Source organism: Microcaecilia unicolor, chromosome 4, assembly GCF_901765095.1.
Source record: "Microcaecilia unicolor chromosome 4, aMicUni1.1, whole genome shotgun sequence".
Classification (NCBI taxonomy): Eukaryota; Metazoa; Chordata; class Amphibia; order Gymnophiona; family Siphonopidae; genus Microcaecilia; species Microcaecilia unicolor.
Window position 1 is genome coordinate 223,222,322 of NC_044034.1, and position 21,726 is coordinate 223,244,047.

The 21,726-nt window shown below is 45.1% G+C and overlaps 1 protein-coding gene across 1 annotated transcript in view; it reads left to right on the forward strand.

The window, feature by feature from the left end:
• Positions 1-21,726, forward strand: part of GATD1 (glutamine amidotransferase like class 1 domain containing 1) — an 85,646-nt gene that overhangs the window by 11,532 nt on the left and 52,388 nt on the right. Inside the window, exons 2-3 of the mRNA XM_030201277.1 lie at positions 7,023-7,099; positions 16,275-16,380. Coding sequence (XP_030057137.1) covers positions 7,023-7,099; positions 16,275-16,380 — 183 coding nt within the window. The remainder of the gene's footprint in view (positions 1-7,022; positions 7,100-16,274; positions 16,381-21,726) is intronic.

A 21,726-nucleotide genomic window follows, 5' to 3' on the forward strand; every position in this document is an offset into this window, starting at 1 on the left:
GCCGAGCTTTGGAGAGCGAAGGCATGGGTCGGCAGGGTTCTAAGTTTGGTTTTCCGGCCTTTTCTCTGCTTTACCAACATAAGGGCGGCCTTTTCTACCTTCCGTTGGGCCCAAGCCGGCGGATCCCGGACTACATCCAACCACGCTTCTATGTATGGAATGTCCTCGGGACAGCCTGGGTTTCCCTCAATTATAACAATATTCATGACCGCCGCCACTTTTTCATACTCGAATGACCCTTCCGGGGGCCATCCAGCAATTCCTAGCCCTGGCCACATAAATTGACATCTCTGTATCATCCCGGCCCTGCTACATTTATCTAGGTCGAACACTTCGCTAAAGTGTTCCGTCATTAAATCTAACGGTGAGGACCCACCCCCGCCCATCCTAACCTGAGTGCCAAAGGACAGGTGACGGACAAAGGGGGAAAGGGGAGGTGGAGGAGTAAGGGGTCTCGTTCCACCAGACACAGAAGGGTCAACACTCGGCCTGACCAGGACGCGGTCGCCCGGCCTGGAACTGCAAGCCCATTCACACACTCTCATACGCCACAAGAAACCCTCCCGTTCGCCGCTCGGTTTCGTCGTCGGAGCCTAGTGAGTTTCGGGACCTAGTCGGATACCAATAGTCCGTATTAGTCACTGGCTAAAAGAGGGTGATCACGCCTCTTCTTCGGTCCTTACTGGGCCGGTCACTACGTAGAGTATACTCGCCTGTCCGCCGGGGTCGCAGGCTGCGCCGTCGTACGCTTCTCTCTGAAATGGAAAAAGGTGCCTTGTCAGAACCACACAGCCCCCTCCACAGTCAGGCGGAGTGGATCGGCCCTCCTCCGGGAGATGGACGCTGAAATCAGCGGTGGCCACTCACCACCTTCTCAGGTGGGGGTCGATGACCCGATCCGACCGCAGTGGGGGAGGGGAAGAATATAATCCGATTCCCCTTTCTACTTCTGTCCCATCTGGGTCGCCAATGAAACAGGTGGGAAATCAGGAGACGAAAGGCAAATTTTGGTTCCAAACAAGGCAACTTTATTGCTAGCAAGTGAACAGCACCGAGTAGCCTCGGGACACTGTGTGTCATAAATCATCTGACGCTTACATTTATACTTCCCTACTGGGCCTGCGCATTTGGCCCCTTACACGTCACAACTGTCATGCGCAGTAAACATTTGTAGTTCTTACAGTACAAAATTGTAGTCCCAGTACGTACACACGTCATAACACTGAAATGATACTGGCAAGAAAAACGAAACTTAGCAGCTTATTCTTCACACACACACAATGCTCCTTTCTAGCACAGGAGATAAGGTTCGGCTCAGGAATGCAGGGGGGTGTCAGCACCCTCCAAGGTCGTCTATTCAGATGGCGTTGCTACAGGCAAGCTGGTCTTGTATAGGCCTTGCAAACTACTGTTACAAGCTATATGTCTAATAGCCCTGCATTCTGTCTGTACATTAGTAAACAGCAAACTTCTTTTGTTAGTAAACAGTAAAACTGGATAAGGCACAAATGTCCAGTGCAGTAATAAGGTGTGGCCAAACAGCCAAAAGCAGAGGTAGAGTGCATAAGTAAAAGTCCATCAGTAGGCACAAAACATGAGGTTGTCCTGTTGCTCAGTAGTATTCAGGTAGTACCGGCGTTCCACTCCTTCACTACCACTGAAAAAAGGATTGCAGGGCCGCACTGTTCCTGCTCACGGCTTATGGTCCCGTCTTCCTCTGACATAATTTCCTGTTCCGGGGCAGAGCCGGTCAGACGCGAGCGGGAGCAGTTCGACCCGGCGATCTTTTTCACTGTTTTTGCCGCCACTGCTGAAACAACAGCAGCAGCGGTGGTGGCCACGGCAGGGGGGTATTGGGTGGGAATGGGGGGGGGGGAGGGAGAGAGGGGTTGGGTGTTGGGGGGGGGCTGAAAAAAAAAGATAGACTGAAACATTGGATGGAGGGGGACAGGTGCTGGATGAACAATGAAGGGGAGAGGGGGAACATGCTGGATGGAGGGGGGGACAGATGCTGGATGAGAAGGAGAAAGGGGACAGATGTCAGATGGAAAGAAGAAGAGGAGGGACAGACACTGGATAAGGGGGAGAGAAGGGACATATGCCAGATGGAAATGGGGATAGGAGGGACAGACGTTGGATGAGGGGGAGTGAGGGGATAGATGCCAGATGGAAGGGGGAAAAAATGCAGATGTTTGATGGAACTGGAGAGAGAGAGGGGCCTGAGTGGATGGAAGTGAGGAGAGAGAGGGGTCAGATGCTAGATAGAGGAGGGAGAAAAAGAGAGATTCTGGATGGAAGTGAGAAGGGTGAGATGCTGGATGGAAATTTGGCAATTAAAATTCAATGCGAAGAAATGCAAAGTGATGCACTTAGGGAATAGAAATCCACGTGAGACGTATGTGTTAGGCGGCGAGAGTCTGATAGGTACGGACGGAGAGAAGGATCTTGGGGTGATAGTATCTGAGGATTTGAAGGCGACGAAACAGTGTGACAAGGCGGTGGCCGTAGCTAGAAGGTTGTTAGGCTGTATAGAGAGAGGTGTGACCAGCAGAAGAAAGGGGTGTTGATGCCCCTGTATAAGTCGTTGGTGAGACCCCACCTGGAGTATTGTGTTCAGTTTTGGAGGCCGTATCTTGTTAAGGATGTAAAAAGAATTGAAGCGGTGCAAAGAAAAGCTACGAGAATGGTATGGGATTTGCGTTACAAAACGTATGAGGAGAGACTTTCTGAACCAAACATGTATACTCTGGAGGAAAGGAGAAGCAGGGGTGATATGATACAGACGTTCAAATATTTGAAAGGTATTAATCCGCAAACGAACCTTTTCCGTAGATGGGAAGGTGGTAGAACGAGAGGACATGAAATGAGATTGAAGGGGGGCAGACTCAAGAAAAATGTTAGGAAGTATTTTTTCACGGAGAGAGTAGTGGATGCTTGGAATGCTCTCCCGCGGGAGGTGGTGGAAATAAAAACGGTAATGGAATTCAAACGTGCGTGGGATAAGCATAAAGGAATCCTGTTCAGAAGGAATGGATCCTCAGGAGCTTAGTCAAGATCGGGAGGCGGGGCTGGTGGTTGGGAGGCAGGGATAGTGCTGGGCAGACTTATACGGTCTGTGCCAGAGCCGGTGGTGGGAGGCGGTGATAGTGCTGGGCAGACTTATACGGTCTGTGCCAGAGCCGGTGGTTGGGAGGCGGGGCTGGTGGTTGGGAGGCGGCGATAGTGCTGGGCAAACTTATACGGTCTGTGCCCTGAAGAACACAGGTACAAATCAAAGTAGGGTATACACAAAATTAGCACATATGAGTTATCTTGTTGGGCAGACTGGATGGACCGTGCAGGTCTTTTTCTGCCGTCATCTACTATGTTACTATGTATGAAAGGAGGAGAGAGAGAGGGAGCAGATGCTGGATGGAATGGGGGAGAGAGTGGGCAGACGCTGGACATAAAGGGAAGAGAGAGGGAGCAGATGCTGGATGGAAAGGGAAGGGGAAGGGGAAGGGGAGAGAGTGGCAGATGCTGGTGAGAGTTAAGAAGATATCAATTAAAGAAGAGACTGGGACCAACGCAGTTAGAGAAAGTAAATAGCCAGACAACAAAGGTAGCAAAAAATGAATTTTATTTTTAGTGTAGGATAAAGTGTGTTAATAAATACCAGAAAATGGAAATAAGGTGATATCTTTATTGGACTAACTTTAATACATTTTTGACTGTTTGGAGACTCAACCCTCCTTTCTCATGTCAGAACAGAATAACTTAACAGCAGTATATTTTCTTGACCTGAGGGAAGAGGTTTTGGCCTCTGAAAGCTAATTGAAAAATGTATTTAGTCCAATAAAATGGTGTCGTCATATTTTCCATTTTTTTGTTTTATTTGTGTTTGTTAACCTATAGTATAGTGACTGAAATATGTCAGTTTTTGAAATTTGTATCTGCTGTTGAGACCCGTGAGACTACCACAGGAAGTCTCAGCTGCCATTTTGAAAACACGGTGGCACCAGCGGGCGGGGGAATAATGGCAGTGCAGTGGGCAGGAAGAGCATGTTCACCCCCGCAGGGGCCACTAGACCACCAGGGCCCTTCAGGTAGGACCAGGATGGCGGGGGTGTTAGCTGCTTCGGTAGGGGGGGATTGTCGGGCAGCGGCCAGGTGGGGGGCCCAGACCACTCTCAGTCCACCCCTGACTAGCATTGAGTACGTCTCCACCTCTCTGGACATCAGACACTGAGAGCAGGCCCAGGGACTGGTCAGCATTGAAGCCAACACCAAGGACACATGGGGTCGATGTCGTCCTCATTGACACTGAAGGACCACGATGCTGAGCATTGGGGGGAAACCCAAGAAACACAAGCATCGATCCTCATCGATGCATGATGCTGAGAGCACCGGGGCATCTGCTTTTCTGGTACCCAAGAAGCACCAGCACAGGGAGGAGCGCTTCCCCTCTTTGGAAGAGGTGCTGGTGTGCAGGTCTCAGAGTAGCCAGGTTCCGGTTCGGCACTGATTCTTTCTCAGGCGGCCTCTCTCATGGCTCCCTCACCTTTGCCAATGCCTTCCTTTGATGGGCACTTCCGAGCCATGCTCAGGGAGGAAATGGCCCTGATGCTGCAGCTGCAAACTACTCAGGCATGGAGGTTGCATGCGTCAGCTGCAGATCAGCCCCAGATTCTACCTGATGCTCAACCCATGCCTGTGCAGAGATCTTTGACGCCGGCGCTTCAAAGGGTGTCGACATGGACACATGCTTTGCTGCTCTTGACATCGGGGGAGGAGTCTTCCCAGAGTTGGAGGTTAAGGCTGTACCTCGTTGCTTTTTTGGGGCATGGGCATGCTTCCACTGAGCCGAGGCAAAGCTAGGGATGTATACAGAATCAAGCTGTGCTTTAAAACCAATTAACTCTTATTGCAGTCTGTGGCCTTACTTACTTTGTTTTACAGTACTGCTTATCTGGTTCTGGTTTCCTTCTGCTGCATAGATGTTTACCTTAATTAAGGATGCTTATCTCTGAAAAAGTTATCAGAGGCAAACACAGAGAAGTATAATGAAAGTTTAAAACCTTTGTGCTTCACTCCAGAGGCTAGTAAATAATAATGCCAAAATCTTATTAGTGTATTAATTAAAATAGTTACAATAACTCATGTGAAACTACCTTGAAATCTAAATTCAGTCTAAATCTGTATCTCGGGACCTCTAAATCTGTAGGGGCAAAACAGATCACACTGCCTCCTAGAGGATGGTGCAAATAGGAACATGAATTTTATTATGGTTAGCATTCTGGGAAAACAGACACGTTCCCTGATTTATAAATCCAGGTCCATAGCCCCGGTTATACTGACAAGTAACTGACACAAGGCCCAAGTATTATTAAAAAAAAATTGCTTGTTTATTTAGCAGCAGGTAAAAATAAAAATAATAAAAATGTGAGAACAATGCACAAATGCTAGATTACTTAGAGAAAAGCAAGGAGAACCTATCAGATAGTTTAGAGGGATCACACACCTTGTACCCACAACTGTTAGACTGCCTATATATCCCCCAGCACTACAAAATTGGAGTAGTTACAAATTGGCTAGTGAAGCAGGTTTCTCCCTCGGATGCTGGAGCAGAAGAGCTGTCAGGAAAGCGTAGCAGGATAGTTCCTTCTCTCCTAGGCACCAAGGTGTACTAGATGCAGGGCTAGCAGGCACACTGTGAAGGTGCTTCTCTGAGGTTTTACGAGCTGTTGAACTTTGAGGCACTGGCAACTCAGCTCCAGCTGTCACCATATAACCTCTCGCATCACAAGATGCTCCTTGTATTCAGTTCTTGGAAGAAACTATGACCCCCAAGGTTATTACAACAGCACTCTTTGTTCCAGATGTTCCGGCTCCACAAACCCCCAAGAACATCCTCGTTTACGTCACTTGGAAAGGACACTCGCCAAGGTACCAAAATGTCTAGGGTACTGTCCTTGCCTCAGCTACACAGATTTTGAGGCAACAAAGCACAAGGGTTGCATCACTCAAGTAGTCCATAGGCACTTTCCTGTGGCTTTGGCAAATTCATTTCAGAGGTTATACTGAATTTAATCCATGTCTGTAGTGCAGTAGGCTCTTGCAGGAGAGTTTTAATTAGCCAGGCTCTGTGGTGCTGCAGGCAGGGGTATTAGCCTTGCTTACCTGTACTATCTTCTGATTCACTCACCATGCTGTAAGGAGGCAATTATATAACTGGGCACCTCCATTCAGGCACCCTGAGGCTGAGTGGTAGATGCCTGTTTTATAACAAAACTTAGGCATCTAGATTCCTTTGTAGAATACAAGCTTAGCCCAGTATTGGCACCTAACATTTTAGGCACCCTAAGTTCTACCAGCCCTGTGTAAGTTACATGCTTAAGTAGGACCCCTGCCCTTGCTCAGTTCATGCATATGCCCCCCACCCTTGTAAATATCTACTCTGTAAGCAGGTGTTTGCAGAATAACGCTTAAGCCCATTTCTACCACTTTTGCAGCTATGTGCACACACATGTGCATAAATGCTGGTATTCTCAAAGAGTTATGTGCTTAAATGTGGGCACCTTTTCAGTGTCTGCCCTGTGTGGTAAATACAGGGAAAATGCTTGCCACACCTCCTGCATTTACCACACAGACTTTGCACTTACCATGCCTTCAGTTTTGTGCTTAGGTGTATTAAGTGCAGAAACTTAACCACACTTTAATAAACGTGCACCTAAATATATTGCTCAGATCTGACGGCTTCAGCAGGTGAGTAAAAGGAGTATATGATCTTGAGTGAATGTTAGTAGAGTATCTGTGATGACCCCTTCTCCTGCTTGGCTTGAATATCTTTATTCTTAAGTTAGATGTCTGAAAGACAGATGTTTTTATGACAGCTACTATTTCACAGTTTCCTAATTTTTACCTTCGAGAGGCCAGAATAATCTGGGTGAATCCAGCCTGTTTTCTGTACTGTCAAAGGACAGAGTTTGACATGTGTGGGGAGATATAACCTGTTTCCTATTGTTCCTGGTTCTGTTTTTCAGGGGTGTCTGCACAGTCCTTTCTTCACAGCTTCACACTGGGGAGTTCTGCTTTTAACTTGCAGGTGGCCACTCCGGGGGTGAGTCCTGGCTTTGTAAATCTTGTATTCCTAGTATCAAAGTTGTAACTGTATCTTTTTTTTTTTTTTTGTTACATTTATACCCCGCGCTTTCCCACTCATGGCAGGCTCAATGCGGCTTACATATTATATACAGGTACTTATTTGTACCTGGGGCAATGGAGGGTTAAGTGACTTGCCCAGAGTCACAAGGAGCTGCCTGTGCCTGAAGTGGGAATCGAACTCAGTTCCTCAGGACCAAAGTCCACCACCCTAACCACTAGGCCACTCCTCCACATTTAAGTGAAAATGCTAGATTAGTCCTGGAAAATCCTATATAATAATTCTCACCTCCAACAGGATGTGCTTGGGACCCTGCCTGCCGGAAGTGGTCTGCTAAGCAGGCACGCACTGACCTCAGTGACATCAGTGACAGACAATTTGGCAAAGCAAAACAATCTGAGTGCTGGCCATTAGGACACAGGGTTGATAGGAGAGTTTTAAAAGACTGAAGGAACTGAGTGTTAAATGGGGGGAGGGGGGAGTTCTGAACGACTGAAAGACATGAACATTTGGGAAAGGAAAACAATCTGAATGCTGGCCATTAGGACACAGGGTAGATAGGAGAGTTTTAAAAGACTGAAGGAAACGAAAGTGTTAAACTGGAGAAGGGGAGGGGGGAGTTGTGAATGACTGAAAGACATGCAAATTTGGGACAGGAAAACAATCTCAATGCTGGCCATTAGCACACAGGGTACATAGGAGAGTTTTAAAAGACTGAAGGAACCAAAAGTGTTCAGGGGAGGGGGGGGGGGGGGGGGGCAAGTTCTGAATGAATGAAAGAAATGAAAATTTACGAGAGGAACACAATCTGAATGCCAGGCATTTGTACACAGGGTAGATAGGACACTTTAAAAAAAAAAATGAAGGACGTGAAAGTATTACATCTTGGGGGAGGGGTGAGGAGGAAAGCGGGGGGGGGGGGGGGGGGGGGTATCCGGATACTGGGCGTTAGGGCCACGGGGGTACATAGACTTTTGAAAGCCTTAAGGAACCCAAAGTGTGGGAAGGAGGGAGGAAAAGGAGGGGAGGGAACGGGGTGAGGGGCATTAGGAACAGGGGAGGGGGCCCTGTCACACACTCTCATTCTCACACACACACTGTCACACAGACAGTCTCACTCTGTCACACACCCGCACATTCACTCTGGCTCTCTCTCTCTCAAACATACATACTCCCAGGAAAACCTTGCTAGCGCCCGTTTCATTCGTTCCAGAAACGGGCCTTTTTTACTAGTATGTCATAAATTGTAGAAAACAGGTATCCAATCCTCAGCTTGACAAGATATTTTGATTATAAAGCTACATAAGTATTGCCACACTGGGACAGACCAAAGGTCCATCAAGCCCAGCATCCTGTTTCCAACAGTGGCCAATCCAGGTCACAAATACCTGGCAAGATCCCAAAAAAGTACAAAACATTTTCTCTTCTTATCACAGAAATAGTGGATTTTCCCCACGTCCAATTTAATAATGGTCTATGGACTTTTCCTTTAAGATGCTGGCCAAACGTTTTTTAAACTCGGCTAAGCTAACCGCCCTTACCATATTCTCTGGCAACGAATTCCAGAGTTTAATTACACATTTTAAATTTACTATTTTGTAGCTTCATCGCATTCCCCTAATCCTAATATTTTTGGAACGCGTAAACAGATGCTTCACGTCTACATGTTGAACTCCACTCATTATTTTATGGACCTCTATCATATCTCCCCTCAGCCGCCTCGCCTTTTCTTGAAACTTCCCTCATAGGGAAGTCGTCCCATCCCCTTTATCATTTTCATCGCCCTTCTCTGCACCAGGGCCATAGCTACATGGGGGTATGGGACCCACAGATTACGCCCTGGCCCCCTCTACATTTGACCCCCGTCGTCACCGTCCACCCTGCCACCGCTTCAGGTACCTTGTTTGCTGGCGGGGGTCCCCAAACCCCGCCAGCCGAACAGTGTTCTTCAGCGCCGGTCAACTCCGGCGCCTTCGTTGTGGGATCATCTGTTTCTGATGCGTTACGTCCTGCACCATGCATGTAGCCCCGTGCTGGACGTAAGGTGTCAGAAACAGATGATCCCACAATGAAGGCGCCGGAGTTGACCGGTGCTGAAGAAGGCTCTTCGGCTGGTGGGGATTGGGGACCCTGCCAGCAAACAAGGTACCTGATGCGGTGGCGGGGTGGGGGGTGTTTGCGGTTGTGGTGGCGGTCCAAAGTGTGTGTGTGGGGGGGGTGTTTGCGTTTGCAGTGGGGGGGGGGGGTCCAAAGTGGCAGGGGGGGCGGCGGCGGCTGGGGGAGGTGGCTAAACAGTGCCCCCCCCCACCTCGGGCTCTGGCCCCTTCTCCTGCCAAGGTCTGGCTACGCCCCTGCTCTGCAGCTTTTCTAATTCCACTCTTGTCGTCTATACCAGACCAGTCCAGACTAATGGGTTGTGTCCATCTACCAGCGGAAGGAGACAGAGAAAATAGTTCCAAGTGAACCGCCCCTTAAGGGTATCGTGCAGCCTGGAATGTTCAGTATTTTCTCTGTCTCCTAGAAGATGGTGGAGGGATTGTGCAGCTCTGCCTTGAGTTGTGCCAGCTCTGTATGACTCCTGTTACTTGGGATCACGTAGTTCTTTCCCCGGATTCAGGGGTAGATCTCTATGTGCTTGGGCAAGCTCGGTATGGACCATTCCCACCCGCTTACTTTACTGTGAGGGGAGGTTGCAGTTGCCTTCGGCCAAGCAGGAACAGTGAGGTTCTGCATATTGGCTCCAGGAGTTTGCCTGTTTGTATTAACTGTTTTCTTCTAGACTTCAGAGCACCATTGCTTGGCTATTCAAAATACTAACCATTCCAGGCTGCACGATACCCTTAAGGGACGGTTCACTTGGAACTATTTTCTCTGTCTCCTTCCGCTGGTAGATGGACACAACCCATTAGTCTGGACTGGTCTGGTATGATTAAAGGGAAGAAAATTATCAGGTAAGAACATAATTTTTCCATCTTTTTTTTTAGATGCGGCGACCAGAATTGAATACAATATTCGAGCTGCGGTCACACCATGGAGCGATACAAAGACATTATAACATCCTCATTTTTGTTTTCCATTCCTTTCCTAATAATACCTAACATTCTATTTGCTTTCTTAGCTGCAGAAGGTTTCAACTTATCATCAACGACGACACCTAGATCCCTTTCTTGGTCTGTGACTCCTAACGTGGAACCTTGCATGACGTAGCTATAATTCGGGTTCCTCTTTCCCATATGCATCACTTTGCACTTGCTCACATTAAACGTCATCTGCCATGTAGACGCCGAGTCTCCCAGTCTCGTAAGGTCCTCTTGTAATTTTTCACAATCCTCCCACGATTTAATGACTTTGAATAACTTTGTGTCATCAGCAAATTTAATTACCTCACTAGTTACTCCCATCTCTAGGTCATTTATAAATATGTTAAAAAGCAGCGGTCCCAGCACAGACCCCTGGGGAACCCCACTAACTACCCTTCTCCACTGAGAATACTGACCATTTAACCCTACTCTCTGTTTTCTATCTTTTAACCAGTTTTTAATCCACAATAGGACATTGGCTCCTACCCTGTGACTTTCTAATTTCCTCAGGAGTCTTTCATGAGGTACTTTGTCAAATGCCTTCTGAAAATCCAGATACAGAATATCAACCGGCTCACCTTTATCCACATGTTTGTTCACCCCTTCAAAGAAATGTAGTAGATTAGTGAGGCAAGATTTCCCTTCACTAAATCCATGTTGGCTTTGTCTCATTAATCCGTGCATTTGGATATGCTCTGTAATTTTGTTCTTTATAATAGTCTCTACCATTTTACCCGGCACCGACGTCAGACTCGCTGGTCTACAATTTCCCGGATCTCCTTTGGAACCTTTTAAAAAAATCGGCGTTACATTGGCCACCCTCCAATCTTCCAGTACCATGCTCGATTTTAGGGATAAATTACATATTACTAACAATAGCTCCGCAAGTTCATTTTTCAGTTCTGTCAGTACTCTGGGATGAATACCATCCGGTCCAGGAGATTTGCTACTCTTCAATTTGTAGAACTGCCCCATTACATCCTCCAGGTTTATAGAGAATTCATTAAATTTCTCCGACTCATCAGCTTCAAATACCATTTCTGGTACCGGTATCTCTCCCAAATCTTCCTTGGTGAAGACCGAAGCAAAGAATTCATTTAATCTCTCTGCTATGGCTTTGTCTTTCCTGATCGTCCCTTTTACCCCTCGATCATCTAGCAGTCCAACCAATTCTTTTGCCGGCTTCCTTCTTTTAATATACCTAAAAAAAGTTTTACAATCAGGCTTATTTTCGAAAGAGAAGGGCGCCCATCTGCCATACTCAGGTCCATCGCAGCAGTATGCAGGTCTCTGGATAAGTTTTAGTGGGTGCAGTGCACTTCAGGCAGGCGGACCCAGGCCCATCCCCCCCCACCTGTTACACTTGTGGTGGTAAATGTGAGCCCTTAAAAACCCACCACAAACCCACTGTATCCACATATAGGTGCCCCCCTTCACTCGTAAGGGCTATGGTAGTGGTGTACAGTTGTGGGGGGTTGGGGGGGCTCTGCACACAAGGTAAGGGAGCTGTGCACCTGGGAGCAATTTGTGAAGTCCACTGCAGTGCCCCCTAGGGTGCCCGGTTGGTGTCTTGGCATGTCAGGGGGACCAGTGCACTACGAATGCTGGCTCCTCCCATGACCAAAGGCTTGGATTTGGTTGTTTCTGAGATGGGCATCCTCGGTTTCCATTATCGCAGAAAATTGGGGACGAACATCTCTAAAGTTCGACCTAAATTTCGCGATTTGGGCATTCCATCTTGTTTTGATACTACTACTACTACTACTACTTAACATTTCTAGAGCGCTACTAGGGTTACGCAGCGCTGTACAATTTAACAAAGAGAGACAGTCCCTGCTCAAAGAGCTTACAATCTAATAGACAAGTGAACGGTCGGTCCGATAGGGGCAGTCAAATTGGGGCAGTCTGGATTCACTGAACGGTAAGGGTTAGGTGCCGAACGCAGCATTTAAGAGGTGGGCTTTAAGCAAAGACTTGAAGACGGGCAGGGAGGGGGCTTGGCGTAAGGGCTCAGGAAGGTTGTTCCAAGCATAGGGTGAGGCGAGGCAGAATGAGCGGTTTCCCCGCCCCTTCACCCAGGAAAACATGGGCGCCCCTTTCGATTATGCTCCTCTATGTGTTTTTGCCTCCAGTGCAATCTTTTTTTGAAGTCCCTTTTAGCCTTCCTTATCAGCGCTTTGCATTTGACTTGACATTCCTTATACTGTTTCTTATTATTTTCAGTCGGTTCCTTCTTCCATTTTCTGATGGATTTTCTTTTATCACTAATAGTTTCCATTTAGCACTAATAACTTCCTATTAACACTAATAGCTACCTTAATTTCACTGTTGTTTTATCTTTAAAACTTATCAGAAAAAGTCATTAAAATGTGTAATATCCTTTGCATGTATTGTTTATACTATCAGGACAGCAATCTGTTGTAAGACAAGAGATTATCCTTAGGCAGACAGATGGCTGACTGCCAAGTAGCCAAATATGACAAAATCCACAAAGATCAATTAGAAAAAAAATTGGCAAAAGTGATAATTTCATTGCCAGATATATGAAATATAGAGCCCCAAAGATTATTAACCTTCCAAGGGCTAGTTTTAAGACTTGGGCCAAAAAGGTGTAAAAAGCCTGAAAACCAGTCTGCTTATACAGTTTGATTTCAGTAATTGTTTTTATTATTGTGAATCTTGGCAAGAATATTGTTTAAGTTTGACTGTGTCTTGTGGGTTCCATTCTTATCTTATGTTGTTTTGTACCCTGTGGAGTCTAGACTGATAACGTTCAACAAGGTATGCTAATCTCTACACTGTGCAAATAAGTTAAAAAGTGTGCTTTATTGATGTCTTTATTCTTGGCTGAATTCTGTAGCAAATACAGTGGTGGAAATAAGTATTTGATCCCTTGCTGATTTTGTAAGTTTGCCCACTGACAAAGACATGAGCAGCCCATAATTGAAGGGTAGGTTATTGGTAACAGTGAGAGATAGCACATCACAATTTAAATCCGGAAAATCACATTGTGGAAAGTATATGAATTTATTTGCATTCTGCAGAGGGAAATAAGTATTTGATCCCCCACCAACCAGTAAGAGATCTGGCCCCTACAGACCAGGTAGATGCTCCAAATCAACTCGTTACCTGCATGACAGACAGCTGTCGGCAATGGTCACCTGTATGAAAGACACCTGTCCACAGACTCAGTGAATCAGTCAGACTCTAACCTCTACAAAATGGCCAAGAGCAAGGAGCTGTCTAAGGATGTCAGGGACAAGATCATACACCTGCACAAGGCTGGAATGGGCTACAAAACTATCAGTAAGACACTGGGCGAGAAGGAGACAACTGTTGGTGCCATAGTAAGAAAATGGAAGAAGTACAAAATGACTGTCAATCGACAAAGATCTGGGGCTCCACGCAAAATCTCACCTCGTGGGGTATCCTTGATCATGAGGAAGGTTAGAAATCAGCCTACAACTACAAGGGGGGAACTTGTCAATGATCTCAAGGCAGCTGGGACCACTGTCACCACGAAAACCATTGGTAACACATTACGACATAACGGATTGCAATCCTGCAGTGCCCGCAAGGTCCCCCTGCTCCGGAAGGCACATGTGACGGCCCGTCTGAAGTTTGCCAGTGAACACCTGGATGATGCCGAGAGTGATTGGGAGAAGGTGCTGTGGTCAGATGAGACAAAAATTGAGCTCTTTGGCATGAACTCAACTCGCCGTGTTTGGAGGAAGAGAAATGCTGCCTATGACCCAAAGAACACCGTCCCCACTGTCAAGCATGGAGGTGGAAATGTTATGTTTTGGGGGTGTTTCTCTGCTAAGGGCACAGGACTACTTCACCGCATCAATGGGAGAATGGATGGGGCCATGTACCGTACAATTCTGAGTGACAACCTCCTTCCCTCCGCCAGGGCCTTAAAAATGGGTCGTGGCTGGGTCTTCCAGCACGACAATGACCCAAAACATACAGCCAAGGCAACAAAGGAGTGGCTCAGGAAGAAGCACATTAGGGTCATAGAGTGGCCTAGCCAGTCACCAGACCTTAATCCCATTGAAAACTTATGGAGGGAGCTGAAGCTGCGAGTTGCCAAGCGACAGCCCAGAACTCTTAATGATTTAGAGATGATCTGCAAAGAGGAGTGGACCAAAATTCCTCCTGACATGTGTGCAAACCTCATCATCAACTACAGAAGACGTCTGACCGCTGTGCTTGCCAACAAGGGTTTTGCCACCAAGTATTAGGTCTTGTTTGCCAGAGGGATTAAATACTTATTTCCCTCTGCAGAATGCAAATAAATTCATATACTTTCCACAATGTGATTTTCCGGATTTAATTTGTGATGTGCTATCTCTCACTGTTACCAATAACCTACCCTTCAATTATGGGCTGCTCATGTCTTTGTCAGTGGGCAAACTTACAAAATCAGCAAGGGATCAAATACTTATTTCCACCACTGTATAAGAAAATTCTGCAGACTTTGTCAGAAATAAACACAATGTAATAGCATTTTTTAATATTTATTAATTTAAATACAATATATAAAAAAGTTAATACTCAAGAAGCAGAATTTGTTTAGTTAGGGGTCCTTTTACTAAGCTGCAGTTAAAACTGGCCATAGTTACGCAGGTTTTTCCCCATACTAAGACCATTTTTACCACAGCAGTAAAATGGCCGCTTTTCCATTTTTTGTAATAGTGGCTATGTGTTAATGTTGCCATTAGCTTGTGACCATTAAAAAAAAAAACAACTACATGCGGTAATTCTGCACTAACCTGTTAGCTAGCGCTAATGTAGATGTGCTAACTGATTAACGCCGGAACACCCATTCTCTGTCCCTCCAGACGCCCCCTCAAATTTAAAAAACAAATTGTAGTGCACAGTCTGAGTCTGCACACATTTGGCACTTTTACCACAGGATGCCTGAGCATGTCCCACAGGACATTGTTTTAAGTTATGTTAGGATCAGGTTAGCAGCTTAGTAAAAGAGCTATTAATATCTGTAGAATTTCCCCAAGGGTACTAGCAAGGTACCTCATAATGCCCACCAGCTCTTTGCATCCCCATCTTCCTGTCCCTAGGCTATCTTTCCCTCCTTATGCTCAATTCACCAGTTCTCTGTTTTCCCACATCCTACCTAAGATCAGTTCCCCATTTTGCTTGCTCATATTCCATTCCCCAGTTGTTTTTGCCGCACTCCCACCCCTCAAATGACTCTTCTTTCCCCTCTCCTCCCCATGCTAGATTCCATCAATCTTGCATTCTTCCTCTCTTTTTGAGGTGCTCCACTTGTCAAAGCTGTTTCACCTACCAGGCTGAATCCACTGAACGCTTGGTGAACTGGTTGTGACATGTTTAGGCCTTGGGGGTTGACAAATGATCATTGTTAAAAAAGGGAGAAATAGGGTAGGCTTCTAGCAGTGAGGGCATTAATGAAAAAATGTTTGTTCCATTTCTGGCAAGCAGGAATTTTGATTCAGATATCACTACCTTCAACAGGATACTGGGCTTGATGGACCTTCAGTCAGTCCCATAATGGCAATGTTTATGTTCTTACTTATTAAGTTGGACTTGGGAAACTCTGCTGCTTATTTCTAGGATAAGCAGCATAAAATCTGATTTACTATTTTGAGATCTTGCCAGTCACTTGTGACCTGGATTGGCCACTGTTGGATACAGGATACTGGGTTTGGTGGACCTTTGGTCTGTTCTAGTATGGCAACGTCTCCTAAGAAGAGACGGAAAGAAATGACAATGATGTTAAGAAATGGTCTCTAAATTTCCTTTTTTAAAAAATTCTGGTTATGCCACCTTTCTGTAGTGCAACCAAAGCAGTTTACAAACAGGTATTTCTCTGTTCCTAGTACACTCACAGTCTAAGTTTTGTACCTGGGGCAATGGAGGGGTAAGTGACTTGCCCAGGGTGACAAGGAGCTGCAGTTCTCCTGATTCTTTGCCTACTGTGCTAACCCACTGCATAGGTTGCTACTCCACTTCCTTGAGAAACTTCTGCCATTGAGTCTGAAATAGTTTTTGTCACCTTTTAATATTAGGGGAAGTCCATCGATTTCACAGATGTGAATGAGACCAATATGCGTTGGATTCAGGACTTCCAGCTGAAATCCTACGCAAACCCTGCCAAGTTGGAGTCAACAGATGGTGAGTAATTCTATTCCATATTGTTTATATGGAGATCTCATAAATTCTAGCTAGAAACAGTCAGTGTAGAACAGAAGGAGTTAAGAAATTAGGGGCGAGACTTAAACTGCAGGAAAGATTTCTAGAAGTTTCTGATGTTTTTTCTCTCTGCTTTAAGGGTAAAGGTAGGATCTGTGCTGTCAGCTCAGGGTCTTTGTGCAGAGTGGCAGGGCTGGTGTTAGGAGGTGGCAACCAGTTATAGGGGGCCCCATGAATGCGTCAAATTGAAGGAGACATAAGGGGCCAATGCAGAAAGCTAGTGCAGGCAGAAGCACTGGATTAGCAAGAGGCCTGCAGGTGTTTTATGGTTGCGTTATGTAGAGATCTGCTTCACGTAGAAGCTATGCAGCGTAGACTCCTGCTTTAAAGAGTAGCACCATCAATATTACAATGCATTGAAATGCAATTAATTTATTAAACCACACCAATGCAGAGACGTGCTAGTAGACTGACAGGCTGAGCGCAGTGGCAGAGCTGTAACACCAAGGCTGAAGTGATGTACATCTTGCCTTGTGGGTCATCTAAGGTAAAGTGTGATACTTCACCTCGGATGATTATTGAACCATCCCACCCCTAGGGATAATTTTAGGATGTCAAGAAGTGGAGGGAGGAAGAGAGGGGATAAAGATCCAGCAAGATTTTATTTTTAAATTTCCCCCTTCCTGTCGGTGCGTGAGCCAGTCCCTGCTTATGCACCGACAGGAAGGGAATTATTATTTTAGCAGAGAGATGCAGATTGCTGCCGCGGTGCGTTCTGTTTTTTTCTGATAGCACACATTTTTTATGGTGGCAGTAATTTGCATGCTCATTGATTACTGCGTTGAGGTAGTAAACTTTTTTGGAAAGCTTGCATTAGAAGCCATACACTCAGCCATCGGTATGCAGCTTTCTACATCGGCACCAGAATCTGCAAAGGGGTCTCATCCTTAGGTCCAAGAAAAGTCAGGGTCAGGTTTTTTGAATTCTATTTTTATGAAATTCAGAAAACAAACGCATGTATAGCAGTTGAACAGAAATATCGGGATATATTAGAACAAAATCAAATTTTTCACTGCACCTCAGTTTTAAAGTCCACAATTAGAGGGGATAAGCATCAAATGAAAGAAACATTAAGAAATAGTGTTTCTCTATTTTCTTTTAATATGTATTATGATAAAGCTGAAAATGTGCACAACCTAATTCAAATGCAGGCTGTAAAGAAAGATGTCTAGAGACAGGGTCAGGTTTTAAATGAGGGTTTGGGGAGCAGGAGTGGAACTGTTCTCTTCTTTCTCTCCGCTGTAGGGCTGTGCATTCATTTTCTAATTAACTGAAAAATGCAACAACAACAACAAAAATCCAGTTTTTCTTCATAAGAAAATGAAACAAAAAACACCCTCCAGGGTGCCCTACTATAAAGGACACTAAAGTTTAGGTGCCAAAAATCTGAGCGCTAAGCCGTTTTGAAGAGTACTGCGGTCCTAATCAAGCTATCTAGTGGTTACTTTGAGGTCAGGTTCCTGATGAAGGGGCAATTTCCGAAACGGAGCTTTGTAGAACCCAATTGGACTCATCGTACTATCTAGATAAGTTTTTCACTTAACAGATACTATTTTATATTTTATATTGAATTTTGACTTTTCATGGATTATGTATACCACTTGTGAACTGCTCAAGGACAGCTCTAACTAGTGACTGTAAGCTTAATACTGCCCACTATAGTTTGTGCAGATAACAGAGATTGATTTATATATATACTTACATATTTTGTTCACTTTTATGCACTGTTTATGTTTTGGTGCACTTGTTTCACACACAGTTGCGTCCGATGATGGTGTGAAGTTTCAGCTATTTTGTGAATATTAATTCTGCTTGGCTGTATGTTATGGAAGAGCATTGTTTCTATTTCCTATCTTTGAAATCCCACAGTGAGGACCCAACATACACAATTAGTATTGTTTTTAACATGTAATTATTTCTCTATTATCTGCACACACTATATGATCTTTTTGAGAGTATTTTTTGGATTCCATATTCTATAAGGGCAAATACGTGCACCAAATCTGTTATAGAATACTAAAGTAGGTTGGCAATGACACACCTAAATTTGGGCATGAACGCTTAAGCCTACACGATGGCAGACGTACTGTAAATGCTTGCAGCTAAATGTGGCATCATCTGCGCAACGAACAGTATTCTGTAAAGTGCGTTATGGATTGGTTGGAACGCCCCCTTATAGTTCTGCCTTAGAGCATGTAGGTGCCAAGTTACATAATAGTGCTTAAGTGCAACACTGTTTTGGCGTGTAACTGCCATTGTGGAGCAGATGTTATGTGCTGAATTGTCACCAAACATTTGCTGCATTATATAGAATTTGGGAGCAAATGTCCTATGTTTTTGTATCAGAAACAAACAAAAAAAACCCCTAAATATTAAACATTTTAGGAATTATATGGAAATAAATTGATAATAATAGCGAGAGTATTATAAGAGAGTTAGAAAAAGTTCTGATGTATTACTTAACAGTGATAACTGAAACAACTGATTTTACAAACTTTGGACTGAAAATAAATGTGCCAATGCTTCTGCATCGGGTTGAAGTGATATGGGGAGAGAACATTGTCTATTTTAGTTAATAATGAAAAGATTATTAAGCTTCCTTCATAGGGTTCTCAGAGTTCTTTATCTTATCCTCATAATATTTCATCTTAGACACTTGAACCACAAATTTGTAGTGTATATTCTCTAATTTTCAGTTAATATATCACTATTTTTTTCTCCAAGTCCTTTCTAACTGCCCACAGTTAACCTGTAAAGATCTCAAATTCTCTGTATACCAAAGATTGCTAACTCGTCTAACTTTTTTTCTCTTTTATCGGGGCCACCTTATTCAAAATTATTTTAATTGACTTATTCCATTTGCTCAACACTAAGCCAAGATCAAACAGATCCTACTTCCTGCCAGAATAACTCTTCATCCTACTTGCTATGGCCTGTTTTTATTTTAAAAGAGATTTGTAACAGTTTTAATAATTTTGAGATTTTCAAAAAGAAATTCAGACGAGAAATGACCAGACCAAGCAACTGGAGCCCACTCAACATGATCAACTAAAGGTTCTCTATATGTGTTAGTGGAATAAGCTACCAGATCTAAAGAGTGGCCCTTAATATGAGTCGAACTAAAAGGACCTGTCACAGTTCAAGGGAAGTGAGCCCTTGGGCCATAGCAAGGTTGACTCCATCTGTGCAATGCAAGCTCAGCACAGGTCCGTGCTGACGGCAGCTTACACAGACACTTAACAAAGTCCTGGACACTGTAGCAGACACTACAGCGAACTCAAGCTAGTAGTGACAAAGGCCAAGACCAACAGCAGGCAGACAAAGTCTGGAACAGATTAAAGATCTAGGCGGGCTACAAGCAAGCAGTCAGGAACAGGCAGGCAGGAACACTAAAACAGGGCATGGGTGGGCTATAGGAGTACTAGAACAAGGCAGGAGCAGGAACAGGCTGGCAGGAGCACTGGAACAAGGCAGGGCAGGAGTGGGCTGGCAGGAGCACTGGAACAAGCAGAGCAGGAATGGGCTGGCAGGAGCACTGGAACAAGGCAGTGTAGGAACAGGCTGGCAGGAACACTGGAACAAAGCAGGGCAGGAACATGGATGTCAGCAGGACACTAAGAAGCCTGTTGCCGAGACACTGGTTGAGAGTAGGGAACTTCCTTAAATACATAGGCAGTATGTGATATCATCTTTATTATCTTTTTGCATATTGTTGTATTAAATGATATTTACTACCTTACTTATTGTATAATTGTACTTCATGCACTGTAGCCTTACTACAGTTTTCTGTAAGCCACATTGAGCCTGCAATTAGCGGGAAAATGTGGGATATATATGTATTAAATAAATAAATAAATCAGTCAGTGCCTCGTTGCAGGGCTATAAAAAGGAAAGTGCAGAGTCCCAGGAAGCAGAAAGATTCCTCAGACTCAGGAGGCTGCTGGACCATAGAACACTTCAGGAAACACATGAGGGACATGATAGCACTCCCTCATCTAAGCTCCCTCCCCGGCCTCTTAGGCTTGGGTTTTAGGGGATAGAGGTGATGAAAGTGTCTGATAAGTGCAGGGGCATGAACATTATCAACAGGTTCCCACATATTATCCTCAGGTCTAAAGCACTTCCAAGCAAGAAGATAATGTAGTTTCCCCTTAATCCTCTTAGCATCCAGTATGTCTTGCACTTCAAATTCTAGATCATCTGCAACCGCAACTGGATGGTGGAAGTTCCCTTGTTGTGTTTCCCAGCAGAACGACTGGCTTTAGTAGTGACACATGGGAGGCATTATGAATACACATAGATGTGGGAAGCTGCAACCGATAGGTAACTGGCCCCAGCTGACATACCGTAAAGGGCCGTACAAACCTGGGTGAGAACTTCTAAGATGGTACCTTAAGCCTAAGGTATTTGGTACTGAGCCACACCTTCTCCGTGGGGCAAAATATCTGAGCTGGTTGTTGTTTGCAATAGGCCTGTTTCTTGTAGGATTCTGAAGCCTTAGTGAGCAGGCTTTGGGTGTGGTCCCGAATGTTCCTGACCACCTGTTGAACCGCAGGGGTGGAGAGGCGACTGGTACAGGAATCTGGGGATGTTGTCCACATATAAAGGAGAGGATCCTCTAGAGTCACTGACATGATTGCTGTAAGAGAATTCAGCCCAGGGAAATAGAGGCGCCCAGTCATCCTGGTGCTCCCTAATGTAGGCATGGAGGAAACTTTTTAGGATCTGATTTACTCTTTTCCCTCTGGCTGTTGGACTGGGGATGATGCACCAAGAAGTCCAACTGGATGCTGAAATTCTCACATAACTTCCGCCTGAAGCAAGAGGTAAACTAAACCCCATGGTTGCAGACGATACATTCAGGTAATCCGTGGAAACGGAAGATATTCTTAACAAAGGACTAGGCCAAGGTGGAAGCAGACTGTAAGAAGCTCATGAGAATAAAGTGTGCCGTCTTGAATAAACAATCCACTACTACCCAGATAGTGGTGCACCCCTGGGAGGAAGAAAGATCAGTAATGAAGTCCATGGCAATGTTTGATCAGGGACGCTCAGGAACTGGAAGAGGCTGGAGCAGACCCCAGGGGCAAGCATGCATGGGCTTATTTCTGGCACAGTTGACACAGGACTAGACATAATTTTGTACATCTGGAGACATATGAGGCCACCAATATTGACGTGTCACAAGTTTGGAGTCATGTGCCCACAGTAAGACATTCCCTCTTAATCATTTCGGAACAAGCATTCTCCCCGGAGGTATGATGATCT